This window comes from Sceloporus undulatus, chromosome 9 (genome assembly GCF_019175285.1).
Source record: "Sceloporus undulatus isolate JIND9_A2432 ecotype Alabama chromosome 9, SceUnd_v1.1, whole genome shotgun sequence".
Lineage (NCBI taxonomy): Eukaryota > Metazoa > Chordata > Lepidosauria > Squamata > Phrynosomatidae > Sceloporus > Sceloporus undulatus.
In genome coordinates this window covers 34,601,525-34,617,769 of record NC_056530.1, presented here as the reverse complement: position 1 = coordinate 34,617,769, position 16,245 = coordinate 34,601,525, and the positions used below count along the sequence as shown (strand labels likewise).

The following is a 16,245-nucleotide window of genomic DNA, read 5'->3' as shown; positions in this document are numbered from 1 at the left end:
TCAAAAGACTGTGGCAGCAGTTCTATAGAGCTAGTGGCTGATCTATATAAGCAGATCACTGTGTGAGCTGGACAAAAACAAACAACCCCCCTCCCACACACAAGCATTAAACAGCAAAAGTCAGAATCAAGGATGAGGATGAGGATAAAGAAACTGCTACCTTTTCTACTGAGCTTGTGCCAAATGCAAAGCTACTGGACAGGTCATTCTAGAAGCCTCCTTAACCACTCCTTTAGTAGTCATAGGACCACTCAAACTTACTGCTGGAGAGTTGAACAAATAACTTTAATTATAGTTTTGTTGTGGTATGAATTTTAAGCAACATTAATGATTAGTTTCTTTTGGGGCATTTTGCAAAAATCCTCACCATAAATCATTTCTCCAAAGAAGACCAAGCCCAGGATACGATGCATCATCTTATTCTTTGTCTCCCGCAACAAAAATGTTTTGATCCTATCTTCCCTGCCAGCCCTTCCAGAGGAAAGTCAGCAAACAGACTGATATATAGAAAAACAACAATATCAGCTTATTTTATTGTGTGAAAATGTGGGACAGAGAACAAACTCAGCTGATGAGGGCACTCATTCTGCTCTTGGACTTTCTGGTTCATTCAGGCCTTCTGAGGTTTAAAGACCCATCTCCAGGACTAGCTTGCCCAGCTTTCTCGAGCAGTAGTCCTTCTCATGGAAACAAACCATTCCAATTCAAGTGGTTGCCCCTTGCTTCCCGTGGATCAGGTTGATCCCTGCCTCTCATAGGCCGCTGCCAGAGAAAGGTCTGGATAGAATTCGCAGTTGCCACTGCCTCAATATAGCCCATGGTGGGGTCTGAGATGGCCAAAGGGATGTCTTGAGGGGACCTGGAAAGAAAAGTAAAACAAAGAAATAAATCAGAGGGGTGGGGAAACAGACTTTGGAAAAGTTATTTTGCAGAGAACAATTACCAGCATGCATGAACTGAGGGATTTTTAGAGTTGTAGTCTCCAAACGTTTGATCCCTGGAGCAATTTTAGATGCATGCCAAGAAAATGCTAGAAAAACAAAGACACTCTACCCTAGAGTCCTTTAAAGGGCAATCTTCAAAGTTCTTGTGGCAACCAGATTTTAAACAAAATTAACAGCCATATGCCCCCCCCCCCACCATTTAAACTGGGAGAGCCAGCAATGGCATAGTGGTTTGATTGAGGTACTATGGCCTGTTACAGACTGCCAAAATAAAGCTGCTTTGGGTCTCTTTGGAGGTATGCTGTTTAAATGATGCATGCATCCTAAGAATCTGGAAGCTGCACCAAAGCTGCCCTCCAGAGCTTAGGAATGGAGTGTGGCTTTGGCGCGACCTCCGGACTCTTAGGACCCATGCATCACTTAAATAGCATACCTCCAAAGAGACCCCAAGAAGCTTTATTTTGGCAGTCTGTAACAGGCCTATGATTCTGGAGAGCAGGGTTCAAATCTCTGCTGGGCCATGAAGAGCTACTGTGTAACCTTGGGTGAGTCATAGTCTCAGCCTCGAAGGATGTCAATGGCAAACCCCCTCTCAAGAAACTGGCCAAGAAAACCCTGTGATAGGTTCACCTTAGACTCACCATAAGTCGGAAAGCACTTGAAGGCAAACAACAACACCAAGTCAGAATCAACTAGAGAACAACAAAAATCATTTAAGTTGAACTAGAATTATGTGAGCCTCACTGAGTACATTGGAGTGTATTGGCAGAATTACATATCCAGGTATAGCCATGTTGGCCATGTAGCAAAAGTATAATAACATCCAAAATCCACAAAACAGTTATATCTTTATTGGCCAACCAAAATGCACAAAATGCATGTTGCAAGCTTTTGAAGTTCCACTGGCTTTGTGGATTTTGACTGGTAGAATTAGATAATTGTCAGAATTTTCTTTATCTCTAGTGCAAGGAACAATCTGTTGAAAGCACAGGCAGACAGGTGGAAGATCTAGTGGCAGTTCTCTGGGTGATAAAGTATGTAGTACATAAGCAACTGTTTCTGATTTCTAAGATCTAATTAGAGGTCTTGAGTTGAGGTTGCTATCAGTTGAATCAATGTGCTTTAATACCATTCAGCACAGGGACGTAGCCAGGATTTTAGGAAGGGGGGGGTCCAGACTAAGTGCCACCATTATAATGGGGCTTGGGCACAGCGGCGCAGCAGCACGCACCATTCATTTTCCTAATGGAAGGGGGCGGGTCTGGATCCCAAGAACCCCCCCCCCCCCCGCTACGTCCCGTTAATTCAGTGGGTCTGTTCTGGTTGGAAGTCAACTCAAGCCTACAAAAGTCATGCTACCAACTTTATCTTTCAGTTAGTCTCAAAGGTGCTGCAAGATCCCTTTGCATGCTGATGTCCCAGACTAATGTGTCATCTAGACTAACTCCTACTCGGTTTATGCATTTCACAGCCACAACATTCCTAATAGATGGCAATCTTGCCTTGATTTAAATATCTCCAGTGAAGGGGAATTACTTCCTCTGAAGACATAAGACTTTTAGTGTCACATGTCTTTTCTCTTTTGAAACTTTCTGCTAATGTTTAGATGAAATCTACTTCTTCACCATTTCTACCAGTCCTCCAGTGATCAGTTGACTCTGCCCTCTGCAGTGATGGAGAATAGTTCTGCTCCATCTTTTACATTGTGCAGCACAGTTAATGTCCCTGCGCACTTACCTATTCAAGACCACAATGGCCACTGAGCCATCTGGCCTCAGGAAGGCTGAGAATTCTAAGCCAGTCCATTTGCTGCTTTGGATGCCAATCCTCTGACTTCCTTCTGGGAGGAACTTGCTGCATTAGATACACACATTAACAACAGTTACAACAAAGCAAAAGAATGGATGTCTGTATAACAATTAGAAGAAGAATACAGCTGAAAGAGATGGTTAAGGTATGGCTTGGGTCCAGACTGTCTGTCTCCCAATACCATCATGGTATAGTAGTTTGAACACTGGACTCTGGAAACCAGGGTTCAATTCCCTGCTCACCAGATTGAGTCACCTTGGGCAGGTCACATTCTCTCAGCCTCAGCCTTCTCCCAGACCCCTATCTGCTCCCCTCCTTCAGTCTGCCACTGATCCCATCATCCCCTGCGTCCACCTAGACCCCTATCTGCTCCCCTCCTTCAGCCTGCCACCGATCCCATCATCCCCTGCATCCGCCTAGACCCCAATCTGCTCCCCTCTTTCACCCTGCCGCCTATCCCATCATCCCCTGAGTCCTCCTAGACTCCAATCTGCTCCTCTCCTTCAACCTGCCACCGTTACAGTCATCCCCAGCCTTCTCCTAGACCCCAATGAAGGATGACAGCTAAGGAGGGGGCAGGGAAAGAGGGCAGCGTCCAGAGCCCCACTGAGCATGTGCAAGGGTGCCGATTCGAATCATTGAACCCTCAAAGTATGCTCTGGTGTGGTAATACAATGTGCACTCACTTTGCTTTGCTTAAATCCGCATCACATTACTTGCTTGGACTCGAACTGACTTCGCTTCCCCCTCAATTCGGAAGGGCAGCAGAAAGGCAACCAGGTGTGGTAAAACATCATGTTTTAACCTTAATTTGCATTGCTAGACAGGAGTGACTCTGAATCTGGTGTGAAAAAACATCACGCTTTGCATTGCTAGAACAGGAGTGACTGCGGATCTGAGCTGCAAACCCCCCCACGTGAGATAAGGTCCATAGAAATGCAAAACTTGAGGGTAAGGTGATCAGATGACAAATTCAGTTTTAATGATGGTCAATGAGGGTGGAAGACAGGTAAAAAGATGTTGCCTAAGGCCAAGGTAGGTGGATGACCATATGAATGGTTGAGAAAGTTTAGAATATAGTGTGATGCTGACTAGGAACCAGAAAGGAGATGTAATAAACTGGCCAAGATTCCCCTCCTGAGGCTGTGTTATCATATGTACAGTATAAGGTGTGCCAGGAAACCTTTGCCTCTGTTCAACCTGGGATTTGTGGATATACTTCCAATTCATATGTTTCTCTTTCCAATCTTTCTTTGTAGTTTCTTTGTTCAAGGGCAGCTACAAAGGAACTATAAAGGAAGATTAGAAAGAGATTTGTTTGCTTCTGTCGTTGCCATATGCACCAGATAACTGGGTAAAATAATTACAAGCTAATTGATTATGCAATTAGCTTGTGGCTCCATCACAAATAAAAATGGGGGGCTAAACTTTGGTGAAAACTAAAGTGAAGCATGTAAAAAAATATTTGGGAACCGTTTGATAAGTCTTTGTTCCACACATTAGGTCTATGCTCTAGGTGAGCATGGAGAAACAATTTTTTGCACTACATTTCTCAGAATCTCCAATGAACATGCTAGCTGTGGGATTCTGGGAGCTCTAGTCCAAACCGCCCCCGCCCCCCCCCCCCCCCACACACACACAACTCTTTAAACCTGCATCAAGAAAACTTCACCAATCATTCTTCTGCCTCACCTGAAATGTGCCAAGTGGTAGAACATGGGCTGTTTGTAGAATATATCATTGGCAGCATCCACAATAATAGGACTGTCCACATAATTCTTGCTCCAATTGGGTCCGCCTTCCATGTTCAGCACCAGGTTCCAGTCAGTCCAGCCTGTGACATAGTGGTTGAGATTCTGCAAGGAGATGGGAGTTGGAACAAGATATTTTCTTCAATTCCCTGTCCTCAAACAGGGCTGGATTTATACCAAAGCTATATAAACTATAGTTTAGGATTTCAAATTGGAGGCAGTGGTATCACTAGGGTTGGTATCACCCAGTGCTGTAACTCATGGTGTCACACCCCCTCCATTGAGCTCCCCATATCACACCATACAAAATCCATGCAATGTTTTGTTTTTTTTTACTAATGTGATTCGTCAGTTGTAATTTATGTGTGACATAAAACAACTAGGAAAGTTAAAATTATACCTTTAAATTGCAATATCATAAGAATGGCCCTTGCATGATGGTGCAACCCCTAGCCTTTGGCCTGGCAGATATGGAAAGCCTGGGCAAGATGGAGCTAATGCAAGCATGTGTCTAATGGCCTTGTTGTATCTGAGGAGCCTTCCTGTCTCCCAGTTCTGCCAAGGAAGGATGGGGTGCGCAGGCTACCAGACCTCAGACCAGTGTCCTGCCCCACTTCCAGCCAGGCCTCTGATGGGGAGGCCATTACTTTATGACTTTTGGGGTACCCTCCTTTGACCCCACCAAATTCCCTACTGGCCCAGTGAGGGAGCCTCAAGCTGTTGCAGCCCCATGCCTCAGTCAGACTCCCACCTCTTTGGGGCTGAACCAGAAATATGTGCCTAGAGGGACTCCCACCTGCCTTGATGGCCTGATGGCTTCAGAGCCAAGCCACCCACCCCTCCATGGGACCCTCCTCCAATGGCAGCTCGGATGGCGTGTGTGGGTTAGGCTGCTCTGGGCTCACCTGCATGCGAGGCAGGGCTGTGTCAGAAAATCAGTAGCTGTACCAGGAGTATTTCAACAGCAGCGGCAGCCTTAATGGTGGCAGAACTTGACAACCCAGGGCAGGGATCAAGGGGCAATGGGAACAGGCCCTGGGAGGACCACCAAAAAGAGTGACAAGGGGAAGCTGAGCAGGGCTAGAAGATGCCCGTGAACCTTTTCTCCCTTGATGAAAGTTTGCAGTTTGACACCACTTTAACTACCATGGCTCAATGCTATGGAATTCTGGGATTTGTAGTTTTGTGAGGTATTTTGCCTTTTTTGTCAGAGAGCTCTGGCACCACAACAAACTACAAATTCCAGGTTTCCCTAAGTGGCGCCATGACAGTTAAAGGGCATTAATTCTGCAGTGTGGCAGCAGCCTCTGTTAGAGTCTGTAGTGAACCAGGCAGATGGCCTTTGGAGGCCTTGACAGCATCATGGCCAGATGTTAACTGGCACATAGAGGGGGGAAAAAGTAGGAAAAAAGCCTACAGTATTTGTATTAGTAACAGATACTTTTTTTCCATTAGCTTGGTAGTCTGAGGTTGGGAAAAATGTATCAAGGCTTGGAATAGATTATGAGGCTGGGAGTGTGCAATTTGCCCAAGATCACCTAATGGGTTCCATGGCCAAACAGGAATTCAGATACAGACCTCCAGAGTCATAGTCTCGGACTACTAATGCTCAAACTACTAATGCTACTCTGGCTCCTAACATGCAGAGAGCACCTTTGAGACTAACCGAAATAAAGAAGTTGGCAGCATGAGCTTTCATAGACTTCAGTCTACTTTCTCAGAGTCTACCACTGCTGGCTCCTAGCAGTTTAGACAGGGTCATTTAGAGTTCTCAGCCAGAAAGTTCTAGTGCTGCACTAGGAAAGATCCCATAGAGTGAAATCATGGCAGTTAAAATGGAATAATTGTACCATAATTGCATGGGCCCATGGTGTCTGTGGTGATGGTAATGATTCAAGGGTGGTGATAACTTAGGCACGTTACAGATGCGCCGAAGGGGCGTATTAGGGCTAGGAAGGGGCGTAGTAGGGTTGAGAAGGGGTGTCCCTTCTGGATGCCCCTCAACCCTAGTATGGACCGAGTCCGTACAAAATGGCGGCTGCCATTTTGATGTTGCAGGTGCATAGCATCCGGACGTCACACAGCAGAAGTGACGTCGCGAGTGCACGACTAACACCTCGCGGCGCCACTGCCGGGGTGCAGAAAGAAGCACCAGTTTGGGGCTTCTTTCTTGCTGTGCCCAGGAACCACACGGTTTGGCTGCTGCAGTTCGCAGATGCAGCAACTGGCGGCGGTGGCAGAGCACCCTTCTTGGGCGCTCTGTAATGCGCCTAAGATACCATATTGATGGGACATATAGAAGTCCACACAGTCCTAATGGAAGAACAAGCAAACATATGACAGAGTCAGAATTCAGATTTCTGAAAGAAGTAATTTCTCCCATCTCTGAGACAGATGTCCCCCCCCCCCCCCCCCAGTACCCTCCCGGGAACAATGCCTGTTTTTGTTCCCACGGTTCCAGCCTCCCAGCAGCACACGGGGCTCCCAGAAGTAGGATCCTGTGGAGGCCTCAGTGGATAAGAGATAGTAATTTGGAAAGAGGTGGTGAGTGTTGGAAAGCGTCAAGTCGACAGGTGCCAGGAAATCCAAATACCAGTGGATACCAATTCCATTGACATAATGGGAAGCCACAGGATCCTTGAGAACCTAGAAGCAAAGGGAATCAGCAAAATGGAACCATTAAACTCAGAAAATAGTTAGGTTAGGTTAGGTTAGGACATGTTTCTTTCTTTCTTTTATTTTCTTTCCTTTTTTATTATAATTATTCTTAAAATACAAAATTTAAGTACTAGCCTAAGATTACGGGAGACTAGCATTCAAATCCCCACTCAGCCATGGATGACCGTGGGCAAACCATACTTAGAGGCAAACCAATGGCAAACCTCCTCCAATAACTAACATTGAACAGACTACGTTTGGAGTCTACTACCAACTTACCACTTCAGCCCAGTAAGGGAGCATGATCCTTTGGTCATCTAGAATGATCAGGTCAATGCCCTTGTGTGAGCTCTTGGCCAAAGCAGGGCCCAGATCCTGGGCAATGAAGTCCCGCTGGTGCTCAGGAGAAAATCCCAGACATTGAAAGGGATAGAAGATAACATCTCCAGCTGTTGGCTCATTGCCTGCAGTCACCGCCCAAAAAGTCACATTATGCTTAGCATATTCATCTAAGAACCTGCAAGTGCAAACAAGGGTGATGAAAGTCAGCAGGATTGAATGGGGGGAAAAATATCAAGTTAAAAACGTCAAACTGGTGGCTCTTTATCTGAACATCACATGATGGCCAATATAGAAATCAAAAAGACTACTTCATTGGAAGCAGAAGATGAAAAAGTTCCATTCTCTCTGCAGAAACAAAACTATGAGCACATTGTGGCACGGACCATGAACAGCTCTGATGAGGCCAAGTTCTAGAAGAGTTTATGCCTGACATTGCACCAGCAACTATGGCTGGCATCTTCAGTGAATGCTGGCATGAAAGAGAGTGGGGTATATATACTATTGGTTGAGAGAAAGTGATTTACATGCTAATCTGTGTATTGTTCTGTTGTTGAATGGCAAGGCCTCTATTTAAGTAATGATCCATTGTCTGCTGGGAACCCCCCCCCCCTCACCCTGGTTGGTTTTCATTTGCATTTGCTGGGTCTTGATTTTGGTGTTTTTCAGGACTGGTAGCCAAACTTTCTTTACTTAAAGAGTTATTTCTTTCCTGTTGAAGTTGTCCAGGTGCTTATGGATTTCAATGGCTTCCCTGTGCATTCTGACCTGACAGTTGTTTGCAAACAAAATCGCTCAGATTTGCTCTGACTTGAATGTTTGTCCTATATTATTGGATAGGTTTCAGTTTGTGCAGCCTGAGGATGAGGACAGGATCCTTGGAGAAGTGAGGACCACCACATGCAAACTGATTCTTGTTTTTCCTGGCTTCTGAAAGCAGCTAGAGAGGAACTGGCTAAGGGGAGTGGTGAATACCTCACAACAGCAAATGAGGTTTCCATCCTGCCTAAAGGAGGCTGTAGTGAGGCTGTTACTGAAAAAGACCTCCCTGGATCCCACCAGTCTGGATAACTATCGACCAGTCTCTAACATTTCATTCTTGGGCAAGTGGTGGCTTCCTAACTCCAGAGGTTTCTGGATGAAACGGATTATCTAGAATCATTTCAATCTGGCTTTAGACCTGCATATGGGACAGAGACAGCTTTGGTCATTTTGGTAGATGACCTATGCAGGAAACTAGATAGCAGGGGTGTCCCTGTTGGTCCTGGAAAAAGTGTGTGTGTGTGTGTGTGTGTGTGTGTGTATACTGTTTCCAGGCAATCATTCTCTGAAGATGCCAGCCACAGATGCCAGTGAAATGTCAGGAAGAAACTCTTCTAGAACATGGCCACATAGCCCGAAAAACCCACAAAAAACTATGGATGCCGGACATGAAAGCCTTCAATGACTTCACTCTCCTTTTGGATTTATGACCAAATTTTAAAATCTTTTTTAAATTGTTAAAAGCTTTTGACAATCCCTGTGTCTTCATCACTCACTAGAGTATAATAGCACAAACACTTCAAATAAGTAAATACTTAATAAATCGTGGGGACACAGTAGCTTAGTGGTTAAGATGCTGACTCTTGACAACCACAAGGTCACTAGGTTGGCAGTTTGATGGAGTGAGCTCCTGTCACTAGTCCCAGCTTTGGCCAACCTAGCAGTTCAGAAGCATGTAAAAGTGCTAGGAGATAAATAGGTACCACTTTGATGGAAAGGTAACAACATTCTGTGCAATCACACTGGCCACATGACCACAGAGTAGTCTTTGACAACAGTGGCTCCCTCTGCTTAGTAACAGAGATGACCACCGCCATCTACAGTTGGACACAAATAGACAATTACATCAAAGGGGAAACTTTTACCTTAAAAAAAAAATCATCCCTCCACACACACATACAGTGCTAGTCTTCAGCAAGTAAGTGACCTAGAAGATAAAGCAAGAGCCACTCTCCGTTTGGTTACCTGATGAAATAGTTGGCCCAAGTTTTGTGGTATTTGTCTCCTGGTTTCCCTTTGAGCGTCCCACGCCCAGTCATTGCCCCATTGGTTTTCATCCAGACGGGAGAAGTCCAGGGACTGGCATAGAGAGAGAGAGGTCTTGAGGCAACCGCCTGAGCTTGCTGAAGGATTGGGATCTGGTGGAAGGAGATGTACAGAACAGAATTTTATTATCAGATTGAGTCTGGCTTTCATAAAACTTTAAAGCAGAACTCATGAATATTGACTGTGTTGTAACAGCAATCATAGAGATGGAATGAACTGCAAGGACCAACTTGTCCAACTCCTTTCTGACATGCAGGGATATACGTTCAAAGCACTCCTGAAAGACATCCACCCAGCCTTTGTTTAAAGACCTCCAAAGAAGGAGAGTCCACAACCCTCTAATGTCTGTCTTACACCAGAACAGACTATTTCTCCACTCACTCAAGTCCTGCCTTCCCAAGCCTAGAGTCCTCTGGGCACTTTAGGCTACAACCCACCAAAAACTGAGAAATGCCTGTTTTGACTGCATAACTTACAAGATAAGTTTTCAGGAGAGCTTTTGGTCATTGCATGAACATAATTACAACAATGACCCCAAAAGTGAATTGTGAAGGTGTAAGTCTATCTCATGCCACTGTAACTTACTAGCATGATACTAGTCTGAATTTTCATCTCAGTCTATCTATTATGGTTGGAACCTAAATCAAGAATTTTATTGGTGATGTATACTCACATAACCTGGTGTGTATCTTCTTGTCTGACACTGCAGCAGGAAGTAGTCAATACTTTCTTTTTCAACATCTCCCCACCACCCCCTATCCTTGAAGGCAGTTTCCATGGCCATTTACTGCTCAGGAGGCACCCAGGCAGCATCTATCTGCAGTTCTAAATCTGCACCTTCCCAAATCTCCAGCAACCCCAGCTCTCTGCCCAGAAAGGAGTTCCGTCCCCTTGCCACCAAATGGCACTGGGTTCCAGAGCTTAGAAGATGACTTCCATGTAGGTAGTGGCATGGACTGATTCAGGTCACACTCTCCCCACACAATGTAAGATCCCATCCTAAATCTCCACTTTTGGATTCAGCAGCCATGTTTACCTTCATCTTTGTGTCCTCATCAGTCAAGCTGAAATTTTTCAGCTCAAAGTCATACTCAGAGTCTGCATAAGTGTAAAGCCTGACAGAAAAGTCACAACTTGCCATGGGTACACGAATCAAGTTGTACTCAATGCCTGGGAGAAATAAAAGTAAAGATAGGGTAAAGAAGTTAAAATGTTAAAATGTTTTGAAACACACATGCTATTTTGAAACACACATGCTATTTAATTTCTTGTGATGATGGAGCTGGTGGTGGTCATTTCATTTGTCCCACCTTTTCTGTACAGCTGGAACTTAAGGCCACAGTTCTGTTAGTGTCATCTTGAGTTGTGCTACACATGTGTCATGACTATCCTGGACAATGCAGAACATACATATTGAATATGCTATGAGAAATGGCCATGATTTTGGGTGTGCATGTTTCTCTTTTATGGCCCTATTTGGAGCTATAGATGAGAGCCACCATGGCAGCCATAGAACAAGGTGAAAAGACCATATAGACACTTCATGGAAAGAAAGATCAAATCAGTGGGATAGGAGTCGCAATCAGGAAACATCCACACCTTCTCCAGCAGATTTATGACCCCGGGATGTTTTCTTACATGGCTCAAAGAGACAACAATTAACAACCCTAAACCTATGTATGGCACGGGACAGCTTGATCTACCATTAATATGACATCTCTTCAAATATATAAACATGGCTATCATGTCAAGCCTTAACCTTCTCTTCCTCTAACGAAACATAACCAGTTCTGTAAGCTGCTCCTCATAGGCCATGGTTTACAAGTCTTTCACCACAATTCAAGAGGGATATTGATATGCTGAAGCATGTCCAAAGGTTGCCATCCTCTGGAAAACCTCGGCTTGTCAATATCCCACTTGAATTGTGGTGCTCAGAGCTGGACACAGGATTCCAGGTGAGGTCTGACCAAAGCAATGCAAAACTGGCACTACTACTTCTCTCAACACTACACTCCTATTGATGCAGCCCTAGGATCATATTGCTATGTGTTGCATTCCCTTGGTCAGTTTGCCTGGCCCTTTGCTGAGGATTGCCTGGATGAGGTTTTAAAGTAGTGAAGTCCTAGAAATGTGAGGAATGAAAGGGGCAAAATATTACCTGGCAACAGGCAATGTCTTCATTGTGGGGTCTCTCGGGGTCTTTGGTAGAGTGCACTGAAGCAGAGTAACAGAACCAAGAAAATCACTTGGTGGCCCTACCTTATTACCTCCTGGCACTTACCTTCGTTGGAAAAATAGGATTTGAGAAGATTCATCTGAGTCTTTGGGGAGAGTGAAAGGATGTTGATAGCAGCTGAGTCTGTGAGGGCCCCTCCAAAGCCTTTGATCTTTTGATATTTTTGGGATGGCGTGACTCTCAAAATGAGTCTTTCTAACATGTATATGTGGAGAAGGAAGAAAGAGAGAGAGAGAGAGGATTTAAGTATGGTCATAATCCTCTATGCTAATGTGGCTATTCAAATATATCAATCTTGTGAACCTAATCCCCAGATATGTCAAGGGCATTCCAGTTTTCTATCATCCACAAACTTGATTCCTTCTACTCCAATATCTAAATCATGGATAAGATAAGAATATTGAAAAGTATCACTTCTAGGACAGAGCCCTATGGCACTCTGCTTGAGACTTCCTTCCAGTTTGAAGATTAGTTTTTCATCATCACTACAACCACAACCTTTATACTCCACCTTTATCCCAAAACCGGGATTCAAGTCTCAGTTACTTCTTATTCCTCCAAAATGTCCGGAGAGCTGTGATTTGGTAGAGATTTGCAAGGTGTCATAGAGGAAGACTTAAAACTGTCACCCAACTCACCTTTTTCTGGAGGTTCTCTGAGCAGCATTCCTTCACTTCTTTCAAGGCGGTGCCCGGCCTGGTTGCTTTCATATTTGGCAAAAGAGCCCAAGGCAGGGAGGGAGATAGGTCCCAAAGTGTCACAGTAGTTGGCCCCACATTCACACACCAGCGAGCCCTGACCAAAATTCCTTGCCATGCATGGCTGGCCACCTGCAGATGGAGAAAGAGGATGGATGTTTCCACAGAACAATACTAGAAGCTAGAGGGGATCATCTGCTAAAAGCTGAAGGGTGAACAATTCAGAAGGAATGTAACATACACCAATGTTAGCTACATTCACAGCCACAAAATGTGGCAAGGACTGTCAACTGAAAGTTTTAAAAGGGGGTGGGTGGAATAAACTTCCTCTCGTGCGCGTGGCCCTGTCACAGGGCTTTCTTGGCAGGTTTATTCAGATGGGGTTTGCCATTGCCATTTTCTGAGGAGGCTGAGAGAGTGTGACTTGCACCAGGTCACCCAGTGGGATTCATAGAGTCACAGTCCAATGCTCAAACCAAGTACAAGGTTGCTTTGGACTGATTTTGAATTGGTGAATTGCCTAAATAACATGCAATAAAGGGTAATGAATGAAAAAAATAATGGGAACCAGAGGCAAGCCCCACCAGAAGTGTAAAAAGGTCACGATCCAATTCTGCCCTCACTGCACATGTACAGGGATGTTAATTCAAATTCTAGACTACGAAGGGTACATACTCATATGATAATTTTTTTGGCATACTTTGACTTTGGGATGGATGCTGTGTTCTTCTGTGTTGTGATAGCCATCCACATACTTGTGTTCACTTCCGGATTGGCCCAAGTTTCTTTTCTTTCGAAATTGAGAGACATTCCTCCTGTGTGATAATGCCCTATGTTTGTGTTTTGCTGTGCCATTAAGCCCAGCAAGATGCCCTTGGGCACAGACTTACTCTTACCCCTTCCCCACTACCATTCCCTTCTCCTTTTGTGTCTTGTCTTCTTTAGATTGTAAGCCTGAGGGAAATGTCTAATTAACAATTTGTAAGCCGCTCTGATAGCCTTTTGGCTGAAGAGCAGGGTATAAGTAAATAAATATTATTATTATTATTATTATTATTATTATTATTATTATTATTACTCAGCCTAGTCTACCTCAAAGGATTGTTGTGAAGTTCAAGCAAGGAAAGGGGAAGTCATGTACAACACTAGAAGGAAGGCACTATACAGCTGCAAATCAAGAACAGCCAAGGTGATGTACATCAGTCCTTCTCAAATGCTGGTCCTCCAGCTGGCTGTAACTTCTGGGAATTGAAGTCCAAAACATCTGGATGACCAGAGTTTGAGAAACGCTGATGTACATGGCTCTCCTTCTCAACCTTCACAACAATCCTGGAAGGTAGGTCTGGTAGCTAGCCAGTTATCTTCCAAAGTTATTGTCGGGGACTTATCTTCGAAAGAATTCCTCAGCCCAGAACTAGCCTATAGCAAAACTAGTAGTTACAGATAGACTGTTTCTAAACATGGAAACAGCATTCCCACATAGCTCTGCAATCCTAAAATAAGTACAGAGTAGCACCTCAAGCAAGCAGGGCCCCACCAGCACATATTGCATGCAGATTATTTGATGATGAATGAATGAATGACTTTCACCCTAGGTGAAGCAATGTTAATTATATCTGCTTTTGAGTTCTCACTCACTCACCTGACACAGCGACCGACAGCTGGAGAGGCAGGAACCAAGATAAGAAGCAATGATATCTTTGCCACATGGTAGTCCCTTGAGTTTGGTATGGAAAAACCCACAGCACTGCTTCTACTTCCACACCTCTGAATAAAAGAAAAAGGTTGGGGTAGAGAATGCATTCAACCATGATTCTTAATCTGAAGCCCAGCCGCCGCCTCCCTCAGTACTAGAACAGATTTTCAACCTCCCAACAGCTCAAGATAATACAAGAACAAGAGTATCTTTAAATACAGGCAGCCCTAGACATTTGCAGCCTTGACCTTTGCAGATTTGGTTATTCATGGATTTGATTAATATGTTTTCTCTAGTAATCTCTAGCTTCTCCAGCATGACTTTATGGCCAACTTTTGCCAGAAATTGTGCTGGAGGACCCAGAGATTCATAAGTGCAGTACCTTACATTTCTCTGTGTTGAATTTCATTTTGTTAGCTTTGGACCAGTTTTCTAGTCTGTTCAGGTCATTCTGAATTTTGATCCTGTCCTCTGAAGTATTAGCTATTCCTCCTAATTTGGTGTCATCTGCAAATCTGATAAGTATGCCCCCAATTTTGTCCTCCAAGTCATTGATAAAGATGTCGAATAGCACTGGGTCCAGGACAGAGCCCCACTGGACACCCCACTGGTCACTTCTCTCCAGGATGGAAAGGAGCCATTGTTGAGCACCCTTTGGGTTTGTCCGGTCAACCAATTTTTAAGAGAAACAGGCCAAGCAGGAAAGGAGGAGGAATAGCCCTATATGTCAGGGACATTTACACCAGTGAAGAGATCCAGGACATCAATCCCGGAAGCCAGGTGGAGAGCATCTGGATAAAAATTAAAGGGGAGGGAAACAACAGGGATACTATTGTGGGAGTCTACTACAGATCCCCAAGTCAGACAGAGGAATTGAATGATGCCTTTTTAGAACAGATGACTACACACTCAGAAAAGAGAGATGTAATAGTGATGGGTGACTTCAAATACCCTGATATTTGTTGGAAGTCAAACTCAGCCAAATCCTCAAGGACTAGTATATTCCTCACTTGCCTTGAAGACAATTTCATTATCCAAAAAGCAGAAGAGGCAACAAGGGGATCAGCTATTTTAGATCTGACCCTAATCAACAGGGATGACTTGGTTAATGGAGTGCAAGTGGTGGGATCCTTAGGTGGAAGTGACCATGTTCTCCTTGAGTTTGTTATACAATGGAAAGGAGAAGCCAGGCATAGTCAGACACACATCCTAGACTTTAGGAGAGCGGATTTCAGAAAACTTAGAGAAGTATTGAGGGTGATCCCATGGTCAGGAATACTAAAAGAGAAGGGAGTTCAAGATGGATGGGAGTTTCTCAAAAGGGAGATACTGAAGGCACAATTTCTAACAGTTCCAGTGAGAGAGAAAAACGGAAGGTGTCTCAAGAAACCAGGATGGATGACTAAGGAACTTTCAGCTCAGCTAAATTTTAAACGGAACATGTATAAGAAATGGAAAAATGGGGAAATCACCAAAGAGGAATTCAAATAGCTAGCATGTGTAGAGATAAGGTCAGAAAAGCTAAAGCACAGAATGAACTTGAGCTTGCTAGAGAGGTTAAGAACAACAAAAAGGGCTTTTATGGATATGTCTGCAGCAAAAAGAAGAAGGAAATGGTAGGGCCACTGTTTTGACTTTGGGATGGGTGCTTTTTGAAGATGGGGACAACGTTTGCCCTCCTCCAGTCTGCTGGAACTTCTCCTGTTCTCCAGGAATTCTCAAAGATTATTGCTCAAAATGCTCACAGAGGACAGAGAAAAGGCAGAATTACTCAACACTTTCTTTGCCTCAGTCTTCTCAGAAAAGGAAAAGGGTGTTCAACCTGAGGATAATGGAGCAGAGGACAGAATAGGGGAATTTCAGCACAGAATAAGTAAAGAGATAGTACAGGAACACCTTGTTAATCTTAATGAATATAGGTCTCTAGGACCACATGAACTACATCCAAGGATATTAAAAGAACTGACAAATGTAATATCAGAGCCATTGGCAATAAACTTTGGGAACTCTTGGAAAACAGGAGAAG

General features: G+C 44.2%; 1 protein-coding gene across 1 annotated transcript; it reads right to left on the bottom strand.

Annotated features, from left to right (window-relative positions):
• Positions 1-333: 333 nt before the first annotated feature.
• Positions 334-14,390, bottom strand: LOC121916183 (lysosomal acid glucosylceramidase-like). Its single transcript, XM_042441004.1, has 10 exons — positions 14,166-14,390; positions 12,464-12,655; positions 11,871-12,020; positions 10,626-10,759; positions 9,509-9,681; positions 7,442-7,679; positions 6,925-7,150; positions 4,446-4,647; positions 2,682-2,798; positions 334-859 (listed from the first exon to the last, which is right to left on the bottom strand). Exons 1-10 carry the CDS (start codon positions 14,332-14,334, stop codon positions 682-684), a joined length of 1,779 nt encoding a protein of 592 aa, XP_042296938.1. The 5' UTR covers positions 14,335-14,390; the 3' UTR covers positions 334-681.
• Between the last annotated feature and the right edge of the window lie 1,855 nt (positions 14,391-16,245).